General features: G+C 38.0%; 1 protein-coding gene across 6 annotated transcripts in view; it reads left to right on the forward strand.

Moving 5' to 3' along the window:
* MRPS31 (mitochondrial ribosomal protein S31) overlaps positions 1-11084 on the forward strand; it is a 35157-nt gene extending 24073 nt beyond the window's left edge. For all 6 annotated transcript variants that reach the window (XM_072797260.1, XM_072797255.1, XM_072797256.1 and 3 more), the window contains one exon: positions 10784-11084. In XM_072797260.1, coding sequence (XP_072653361.1) covers positions 10784-11013 — 230 coding nt within the window. In that variant the 3' untranslated portion in view covers positions 11014-11084. The remainder of the gene's footprint in view (positions 1-10783) is intronic.
* The last annotated feature ends 463 nt before the right edge of the window (positions 11085-11547 follow it).

Genomic DNA, 11547 nt, shown 5'->3' on the forward strand with positions numbered 1-11547 from the left:
GGAATTGTAAACACCTCACTAAGTCGTAGGAAAATGTAGTCCATATTTTAACCTTTGTAGTATTATGCTGTCACTGTAACATTTTATTTTTTGAAAATCTCATTTGTTTGGATTAATAAGTAGAATAGAAGCTTAAATATCAGAAACATATTGTCTTGCATCTTCATAAAGTTTTACTTGATAGGAAAACTTTTTCAAGAATGATAATTCCTTTAACAAATTCTGAATATATTATGTATTTGTATGGTATATGCAGTAATAAAGGATGTTGTTTCATCTGTCACATAACATGAGTATTTCTCAAAGTATTATGCTTTCCATACTCTGGTGTGGGAATCAAGGAAAGGTGAAAAAAGCCCAAGGACTTTTTAGTTGGGCAAATCACGGTACAGATCCAACTCTCTTAGTGATTCGCCATTTGCCTTTGAGGAAACTATTTAACCTCTAGAGGTTAAAATACTAGATGTGTCTCCTCGGTTGTAAAATTAAAGATATCTCATTGAAAGAATGTAAGAAGTAAGACAGTTATTTGAGTTGCTTAGCGCAGTTCTTGGTTTATAATACATATAAATGGTATTCACCCCCTGATGTGAACACAGATTTTTAAAAGGAGAAAAAAGTTAACAATACATTAAGGGAAGATTTCATTATTTGATGAAACTTGGATATTCTAAGTCCTGATAGTTAAAAACATGGTTTTAAGACCCAATATTGAAGTAGGATAACTTGTGACTTTATTTAGGAGAGACAGTGATTAGGAGTTCAAGTTTTGAGTGAATTGTATGCTTAATCTCACTAAGCCTCATGAAATAATGTCTATGAAATAAGGGCAATAATGATAGGATTTATTTTACAGGATTCTTCTGAGAAACAAGTGAGGTTGTACAAGTAAAGCATCATCAACCATCATCATCTCTGTTCCTACAACAATATTGTGAAAGGGTTTACTATACTAGAAGGATCTCAAATCTTTTTTTTTTTTTTAAGATTTTATTTATTTATTCATGAGACACACAGAAAGAGAGAGAGAGAGACACAGGCAAAGGGAGAAGCATGCTCCATGCAGAGAGCCCGATGTGGGAGTTGATCCCGGGTCTCCAGGATCACACCCTGGGTCAAAGGCGGCGCTAAACCACTGAGCCACCCAGGCTGCCCAGGATCTCAAATCTTAAACTATTAGTGAGGATGTGTATTTTCTAGGAACCACCAAATAGGGTAACTGGAAAATAAGAGTTAGTGTACATTCTCATCAAGAGTAAAACACTTCAGTTCATCAAAATCTTAATTGTCCAAACTCCAAAGGAATTTATCTTAAATTTGACCTGGTTGTTGAGAAAGTTTAATTTTTACAAAAGGAAAAAAAAAATATGTCTCTTGGTCAGGTTAGGGAGATAAATGTGACAAGTTTCCGTATGCACTCTGCATATTATTGATGCTTTAGGGTGGGTGGGAAGGGGAGGTATCTCATTTCCAGCTCCTTGAGGCAATTGTTATCTGAACGAAAAACAGGAAAGGAACTGTGGAAACTCTCTCATTTGATCACTCCCCTCAGTATACACTTAGGAACTTCAGAATACTTTGAGAGACTGGCATTAGAATTTGGAGCTTCAAGAGTTCGATAATATTCTTCTGTATTTCTTATTTCTAAATTTTAAGATTAGTAAAATGTCATGTACTCTCTACTAACAGCTTCCAGAAGATTAACTTTGATGCTTTTGGGGAAAGGTGTTTTATTTTTAGGGGTGAGTCATGCCATGCCAGTTTCTGAACCTAATACTGAAAATGACAAAATGACATGTCCTGTGTTTATAGCTTTGCTTCCCAGTGCTGTGTTTTTCATTTATGTAAAAAATTAGTTTGTTGTTTTACCACATAAAATATATAAATTATTTCCCAGTTTTTTTTTCTAAATTTTTTTTTTTTTTTTTTTTTTTTATTTATGATAGTCACAGAGAGAGAGAGAGAGGCAGAGACACAGGCAGAGGGAGAAGCAGGCTCCATGCACCGGGAGCCTGATGTGGGATTCGATCCCAGGTCTCCAGGATCGCGCCCTGGGCCAAAGGCAGGCGCCAAACCGCTGCGCCACCCAGGGATCCCTATTTCCCAGTTTGAAGTAGCTTTTATCCAGTTTGGGTTTTTTTGTTTTTGAGAACTGGTTTACGCCTTCTGTCTTGCTTTGTCAGCATAGGGATTTATAGGAGCAGTAAGGTGGCATTATTCCTACTTAGGTTTTGTAGTAGTTATTATATATTGGATTGATTTAAAAAATCATTTTTATTTTAGCTTTGACCTTGACTTTAAATTTAATCATGTTTGCTACTACCCAGTCAACAGTCTTGCTCTTGAATATTCTTTAGCCATATATATGCCACCAAAAAAGTGTAAGTGTAATGTGTTGTCAGTTTTTGATATGTAACATGCTACCCCTGAAACTTAGTACAACTAAGTTATAACTGATCATGAATTTATGGGCTTTCTTGTTAGTTTTGGCAGCTTAGTTGAGGGCGGTTCCCTCTAGAGTGGCTTGTTTCACATGTTTGGTTGTTGGTGCTGGCTGTTGTCAGGGGAGATGGAGGTAACTGGGTTATATGTCACTCATCATCTCATAGAGTAGCTTGGGCTCTACTACATGGCTGTAATAGAGTTCCTAGTGGCAAGGAAGAGCAAGGATTAACATGTAAGTACTTTTCAAGCCTTTGTTTGCACTGTGTTTAGTAATATCGCATTGACCAAAGCAGGTCACTTGGCCAATGCTGAATCAAGTGTTTGAGAAACAGCCTCCATTTATGGGGAGAATGACAGAGTCACATTGTGAAGGGGCATGTATAGAGGCATAGAAGTGATATGTGGCCATTTGTCAATCTGCCACCTTGATTTAGTTTGTATTTACTTTAGCTTCAATAAAAATAACACATAGATCTTTAAACGTCCAAATAAATTAAAAAAAAATCTCTTTCAGTAAATATAAACTAACTCCAAGTAAGTAGAAAGCATTTAAGACTTTTATTTTGAGAGAATTGTATATTCACATGCCATTGAAGAAGTAAGTATCCTGGTTAGCCTTTACACAGTTTCACCCAACAGTTACTTCCTACAAAATCATATTACAGTATTACAGCCAGGCAATTGACATTGATACAATTCAACCATGTTCAGTTGTCACCAGTTTTATAAGTACTCCTTTACATGTACATATTTAGTTCTGTACAATTTTATCACATATGTAGACTCACGTGACCACCACTGCAGTCAAGATACACAGTTCCATCACTTCAAAGAGCCCTCGTATAGCCCTTTTGTGACCACACCTGCTTGCCTTCCACTGCCTCCCTTTCTTAGTCCTGGATCCCTCACAATCACTAAATCCTTTCACCATTTCTATAAATTTGTCACTTCAAGGAATATATACGAATATGATCTTACAGTGTGTAACCTTTGGGAATTAACTTTTTTTAACTCAGCCTGAATAATTGTCTGGAGATTTATCCAAGTTGTTGCATCTATCAGTATGTTTGTAGCTTGTTTTTAGTTGAGTAATAGTCCATGATTTGAATGTGACATATAGTTTGTGTAGCCATTCACCTGGAAAAAGACATCTGGCTTGTTAACCAGTTTGTAATCTCTACACCTAACATGGGGCTCAAACTCATAACCCCAAGGTCAAGAGGTGCATTACTCTACCAACTCAGCCAGCCAGGTACCCCACATGTTTAGTTTTTGTTTTCTAAGATTATATTTATTTATTTGAGAGGGAGTGCAAGCATAAGCAGGTAGAGGGGAAGAGAGAGAGGGAGAAACAGACTTCCCACTGAACAGGGAACCTGACATAGTACTCGGTCAGGACCCTGAGATCATGATCTGAGCCAAAATCAGGGACACTTAACCAACTGAGCCACCCACACACGTCCACTGCATGCTTAGTTTTTCTTTCTTTCTTTTTTTTTTTTTAAGATTTTATTTATTCATGAATGACACACACAGAGAGAGAGAGAGAGAGGCAGAGACACAGGCAGAGGGAGAAGCAGGCTCCATGTAGGGAGCCCGATGTGGGACCCGATCTCAGGAGTCCAGGATCACACTCTGGGCCAAAGGCAGGCGCTAAACCGCTGAGCCACCCAGGGATCCCGCATGTTTAGTTTTTTAAAGGAACTTCCAAACTTTTTTCTAGAGCGGCTGTGCCATTTTATATTCCCACCAGCAATGTGTGAACGACTAGCTTTTAATTTTCACCAGCAGTTAATAATGTCACTATTTTTTTTTAGATGTGTTTACATTCTGATAGATGTGTAATGATAGCTCATTTTGGTTTTTTTTTTTTTTTTTTTTTAAGATTTATTTATTTATGATAGTCACAGAGAGAGAGAGGCAGAGACACAGGCAGAGGGAGAAGCAGGCTCCATGCACCGGGAGCCCGATGTGGGATTCGATCCCGGGTCTCCAGGATCGCGCCCTGGGCCAAACCGCTGCGCCACCCAGGGATCCCTCATTTTGGTTTTAATCTGCATTTCCCTAATGGCTAGAGAGGTTGAATGTGTTTTTCTTGTGTTTGTCATCTGTATATCTTCTTCAATGAAAAGTCTGTTCTTGTTTTTTAAGATTTTATTTTTTTATTCATGAGAGAGAGACACGAGGGGAGGGAGAAGCAGGCTCTCTGCAGGGAGCCTGATGTGGGACTCAATCTCAGGACCAAGGATCACAACCTGAGCCACAGGTAGATGCTCAACCACTGAGCCACCCAAGTGCCCCAAGAGGATTTTTTAATATTTTCCAGACACTAGTCCTTTATTGAATATTTGTTTTGCATTGGGGCGTCTGAGTGGCTCAGTTGGTTAGGCATCCAACTCTTGATTTTGGCTCAGGTCATGTCAGAGTTGTGAGATCAAGCCCCAAGTCAGGCTCTGTGCTGGGTGTGGAGCCTGCTTAAGATTCTCTCTCACCTTCTCCCTGTGCCCCTCCCTGGCTCGTTCTCTCTTAAAAAAAGAAGACGACTTGGTTTGCAGTCTGTAGTTTGTCTTTGCATTCTCTTAACAGAATCTTTCACAGAGCAAAAGTTTCTCATTTTGATGGGGTCCAGTTTTTCCTTTTATGGATGGTGCTTTTGGTGTCATGTTCTTGGCCAGCCCTTGAACTAGATTTTGAACTAGATCGATCGATCTTTCTTTCTTTCTTTCTTTCTTTCTTTCTTTCTTTCTTTCTTTCTTTCTTTCTTTCTTTCTTTTCTTCTTTTCTTTTTTTCATTTTTAAGATTTTGTTTTTAAGCATTCTCTGTACCCAACGTGGGGTTTAAACTCATAACCCCAAGATCAAGAGTCACACGCTCTACTGACTAAGCCAGCCAAGCACCTCTCCCCCCTATATTTTTTTCTATAAGATTTATAGTTTTAAATTTATGATCCATTTGGGGTTAATTTGTATGAGGTATGACATTTAGGTTGAGGTTCTTTGTGTGTGTGTCAGTAGATATCCAGTTCCTCTAGCACAATTTGTTGAAAAGACTATCCTTTTATCATTAAATTGTCTTTGCACCTTTGTTTAAAAAAATTGGGCACATTAGAAACGACAAATACCCACCATTTGTTTCGATGTGGATGGAACTGGAGGGTATTATTCTGAGTGAAATAAGTCCATCGGAGAAGGACAAACATTATATGGTCTCATTCATTTGGGGAATATAAAAAATAGTGAAAAGGGAATAAAGGGGAAAGGAGAAAAAATAAGTGGGAAATATCAGAAAGGGAGACAGAACATCAAAGACTCCTAACTCTGGGAAACGAACTAGGGGTGGTGGAAGGGGAGGAGGGCGGGGGGTGGGGGTGACTGGGTGGCAGGCACTGAGGTGGGCACTTGACGGGATGAGCACTGGGTGTTACTCTGTATGTTGACAAATTGAACACCAATAAAAAATAAATTTATTTTTTAAAAATTGGGCACATTTGTGTTTGTCTATATTTGTCTATATTACTCTACCAGGGCTGCCATAATAAAATAGCGGAGATTGGGTGGCTTAAAATAACAGATTTATTTTCTCATATTTCTGGAGGCTGGAAGTCCAAAATCAGGGTGCCGGCAGGTTTTATTTCTCCTGAGGCCTCTTTTCTTGGTTTGTAGATGTTTGTCTTCTCTTTGTCTCTTCATGCAATCTTTTCTCTGTGGGCACTCTTCATATTTCTTGCTCTTCTTATAAGGACACCAGTCTATCCTATTCGATCAGGGCTCAATTGTTACAACTTCATTTAACCTTAATTACCTCCTTAAATGTCCTATCTCTAAATATAGTCACATTGGGGATTAGGACCTCAGCCTATCAATTTTGAGGGGTTATAGTTCAATCCATAATAGGGTCTATTCCTGGGCCCTCTCTTCTGTTCTGTCAATCTGTGTGTCTGTCCCTCTGCTAATACCAAGTGCTTTTTTTATTTTTTTAAGATTTCATTTATTTATTTGAGAGAGAGAGAGAGAGTGCAGAAACTGGGGTGGGAGGGGCAGAGGGAGCCTGACACAGGGCTTGATCCGGGGACTCTGAAATCAAAACCAGGACCTGAGCCAAAGGCAGATGCTTAACTGACTAAGCTACCCAGGCGTTCCTGCTAATACCACACTTTTGATTATTGTAGCTATTTCAGTCAATCTTAGCATTATTGGTCCTATTTTATTCTTCTCTTTCAAGATTGTTGTAATATTCTAGGTCTTGTGCCTTTCCATATAAATTTTAGAATAAACTTGTCAGTGGCACTTTCCTGAGATTTTGATAGGAAGTATATTCAACATAATAGATCAGTTTGGAGAGAATTAATATCTTAATATGTTGAGTCTTCCAATTTAAATGTAATTAGAAATGTGACTGATTTTTTTTGTGTTGATGTTGACTAGCTCTAGGAGGGGTTCTTTAGTAGATTCTTGGGGATTTTCTATGTAGACAAACATGTCATATATAAATAGGAATGGTTCTATTTCTTTCTTTGCCATCTATATGCCTTTGCTTTCTCCCTTATTGCGGTGGCTAAACTTTTAGTACTGTGTTGAGTAAAAGTGAAAGAGCTGACTTTGTTGTCTAGGAACTTAGGGAAAAAGCCTTTAATCTTTCACCATGAAGTATGATATTAGCTATATAGATTTTTTTGTAGATGCTCTTTATCAAGTTGAAGTAGTTTTTCTTTTTTTTTTATTTTATTATTTTTTTTTAATTTGGTGAGAATTTTTATCAAAAATAGGTGTTGTGGAGCAGCCCGGGTTTAGCGCCGCCTTCAGCCCAGGGCATGATCCTAGAGACCTGGGATCAAGTCCCACGTTGGGCTCCCTGCATGGAGCCTGCTTCTCCCTCTGCCTCCTGTGTCTCTGCCTCTCTCTCTCTCTCTCTCTCTGTGTGTGTGTCTCTCATGAATAAAGAAATAACATCTTTAAAAAAATAGGTGTTGTGGGGTGCCTGGGTGCCTTAGTTGGTTAAACATCTGCCTTTGGCTCAGGTCATGATCCCAGGGTCCTGGAATTGAGCCCCATGTCAGGCTTCCTGCTCAGCGGGGAGTCTACTTCTCCTTCTCCCTCTGTCCTTCCCCCTTGTGCTTTCTCAAATAAATCAATAAAATCTTTAAAAAAAGGGGGGGGGGGTCCCTGGGTGGCGCAGTGATTTAGCGCCTGCCTTTGGCCCAGGGCGCGATCCTGGAGACCCAGGATCGAATCCCACATCGGGCTCCCGGTGCATGGAGCCTGCTTCTCCCTCTGCCTATGTCTCTGCTTCTCTCTCTCTCTCTCTGTGTGACTATCATAAATAAATAAAAATTTAAAAAAATAAAAGGGGGGGGGTGTTGTGTCATAGGACATTCCTTCTTTAACCCTTTGATATGATGGATTACATTGATTTCCAAATGTTAAACCGCCCTGCATAGCTGTTTTAATTCCCACTTAATCTTGGTATATAAATCTCTTTATTAATTGTTGGTTTGTTTGCTAATTTCGTTAAAAGTTTCTGCCTCCAAGTTCATTAGAGATAATGGTTTGTAACTCTCTCTCAGTTCATTTATTTGTTTTGTGGTTGTGTCTTTGGTTTGATAACAAGGTAATACTGGCCTTATAAAATGAGTTAGGAGTATTTACTTTCTGGAAGAGATTGTGTAAAGCTGGTGTTAGTTTTTCTTTCAGTGTTAAATAAAATTCTCAGTTGAAGCCATGTGGGCTGAGGAATTTCTTTTTTGAGACCTTTATTTTTATTTTTTTAAAGATTTTATTTACTTATTCATGAGAGACAGAGAGAGAGAGAAGCTCCAGAGACACAGGCAGAGGGAGAAGCAGGCTCTGTGCAGGGAGCCTGATGCGGGACTCAATCCTGGGTCTCCAGGATCACACCCTGGGCCAAAGGCAGGCACTAAACCACTGAGCCACCCAGGGATCCCCTTTTGAGACCTTTTAAACTACAAATTCCTTTTCTTTAATAGTTATGAGACTATTCAAGTAATCTATTTTATTTTGGCTTGAATTTTGGTCCTTTAGTGCATTTTTTTTAAGTTGTCCATTTTTTTAAGTTGTTGAGCTACTTGTTTGTGGTATTCCCTTATCCCTAATGATTTCAGTTTTTATAGCAATAACTTCCTTTTCGTTTGTGTCACTCCTCTCCTCTTTTCTTTATCAGACTTAATAGAAATTTATCAATTTTACTGATTCTTTTTTTTTTGAAGAACTAGTATTGGTTTTGTTGCTTTGTCTCTATTTTTCTGTTTTCAATTTTACTGATTTTGGATGTTTTCTTTATTATTTCCTTCCTTTTTCTTTCTTTTTTTTTTTAAGATTTTATTTATTTATTTATTTATTCATTCATGAGAGAGAGAGAGGCAGAGACACAGACAGAGGGAGAAGCAGGCTTCAGGCAGGGAGCAAGATATGGGACTTGATCCTGGGACTCCAGGATCACGCCCTGGGCTGAAGGCAGACACTCAACTGTTGAGCCACCCTCCTTCATTTTTCTTGCTTTAGGATTATTTTGCTCCTTTGCTAGGTTCTTGAGGTGGGAACGTAGATTATTGATTTGAGATTTTTGCTCTTAAGTATTCATTTAGTGCTACATGTATACCTCTTAGCACTGCTTTAGTCTTGTCCCACTGATTTTGATTTGTTTTGTTTTCATTTTTCATTCAATTCTGAGTGTTTTCTGAATTATCTTTGAGATTTCAGCTAGACCTATGAATTATTTTTAAGTATATTTAATTTTTAACTGTTTCCTATTGTCTTTCTGTTACTGATTTCTAGTTGGATTCCATTATGATCTGAGAATGTACTGTGTATCACTCCAGTTATTTTAAATGTCTTGTAGTTTGTAACCCCGCATGTGGTCCAGCCAGGTGAATGTTCCGTGAATGCTTGAAAAGAATTCGTATTCTGAAATAGTTTGGTGGAGGGTTCTGTAGACATCAGTTTGATAATGTTTGTTGATGTTGTTCGGAGCTGCTTTATCCTGGCTAATTTTCTACCTCATAGTTCTCAAAGTTACTGACAGTAGACTGTTGAAATCCCCACTATAACTGTCAGCTTTTCTATTTCTCCTTTATTTCTATCATATTTTCTTTCATGTATTTAGAAACTCTGTTGTTTAGTGCATATGTAATTCACTCTTTGTGGATTGACCCTTGAGCCTTTTGTTATGTAATGTTTTTCTTTCTCCCTAGTAATTTTCTTTGCTCTGAAGTCTCTTTTGTCTGATAATCATATAACCACTCATGCTTCCTTTTTTTATTTTTATTTTTTTTAAGATTTTATTTATTTATTCATAGAGAGAGAGGCAGAGACACAGGCAGAGGGAGAAGCAGGCATCATACAGAGAGCCTGATGTGGGACTCTATCCAGGGTCTCCAGGATCATGCCCTGGGCTGCAGGCGGGCTAAACCGCTGCGCCACTGGGTCTGCCCTCATGCTTCCTTTTTTTAAAAATTTAATGTTAAGATACATTTTTCTCCATCTTTTTCTTTTCAAACTACCTATGTATGTTGTGTTCGAAGTGAGTATCTTATAGAAAGCATATAGTTGGATGCATTTTTTTATACCTACTCTGCAATCTGTATCTTTTGATCAGTGTATTTATTTTTTTTAAAGATTTTATTTATTTATTCTTGAGAGAGAGAGAGGCAGAGACACAGGCAGAGGGAGAAGCAGGCTCCATGCAGGGAGCCCGACGTGGGAATCGATCCAGGGTCTCCAGGATCAGGCCCTGGGCTGAAGGCGGCGCTAAACCGCTGAGCCACCCAGGCTGCCCTGATCAATGTATTTAGATCATTTACATTTGAAGTAATTATTGATTTGTTAGGACTTAAGTCTCCTATTTCATTACTTGTTTTCTGTTCATTTTCTCCATTTCTCATTCCCCTTTTTGGGGCGGCCTCATGTGCTCTGCTTGAACATGTTTTAGGATTCTATTTTGTTTTATTTATGTAAATTTTTTTAGTATAGTTTGTAAAGTGTTCTTAGTGGTTGCTTTAGATTTTAAGTTTTCATTAGCAGTAGCTGCTGCTACACTTTGAACATGTATAATATGCTAAGAGTTATAAAAGAGTTGTATAAGCTGTGTGTCTATGTAATCTTTACAGAAACCCCACAAGAAGTTTCTTTTTTAATCTTCATTTTATTCCCCAAAACTGTTGCTCAGAGAAGTTAATTTGCCCAGTCACACGGTTGTTAAATTGGTGGGCAAACCTAGGTCTAACTCCAAGGTTCATGGCTTTAACTGCAATACTCATCAATGTTAATTTTATGGTAGAGGTTATACACCAAAATTATAATGGATTTTTATCTCATTTCCTAGGTTTTGATGATGAGGGTTCGGAATTTCATGAACATATATTTCTGGATATACACCTGAAAGATTTTCCAAAGCAAGGACCAATTCGCCACTTCATGGAACTGGTGACCTGTGGCCTTTCCAAAAACCCATACCTGAGTGTTAAACAGAAGATTGAACACATAGAGTGGTTTAGAAATTATTTTAATGAAAAACAAGACATTCTAAAAGAAAATGGCATAGAGTTCAATTGAAGACCATGGAAATTGTTATTTCAAGCTGTTGGAGATGGGTATTATAACTAAATAAAATAATTTACTAAAAATTTTCCTATACTGTGTTATTACATCTGATTTGAATGGTATAAATGTAAAATTGCTTAAAAGTATATAATGCTGGGACGCCTGGGTGGCTCAGCAGTTGGCGCCTGCCTTTGGCTCAGGTCGTGATCCGAGGATCTGGGATTGAGTCCTGCATTGGGCTCTCTGCGAGGAGCCTGCTTCTCCCTCTGCCTATGTGTCTCATGAATAAATAAATAAATCTTTATTTTAAAAAATTCATTAAAAATAAAAAATAAAAGTATGTAATGCTAACTGAAGAATATTCTTTCGTGGAGAAAAGTTGTCAACATTCACAGATTCAACTAGCAATTCTTAACAAGAAGAATATCTTAGAATTAGTAATTTTTAAGACACCCTCGTTTAACCTTTTTCTTTTCAGTGACTATACTTCTTTGAAATAAAATTATTAGCCAATATCTGATGACTTCAGAGTGCTGTAACAGTTGA

Source organism: Canis lupus, chromosome 24 (genome assembly GCF_048164855.1).
Source record: "Canis lupus baileyi chromosome 24, mCanLup2.hap1, whole genome shotgun sequence".
Classification (NCBI taxonomy): domain Eukaryota; kingdom Metazoa; phylum Chordata; class Mammalia; order Carnivora; family Canidae; genus Canis; species Canis lupus.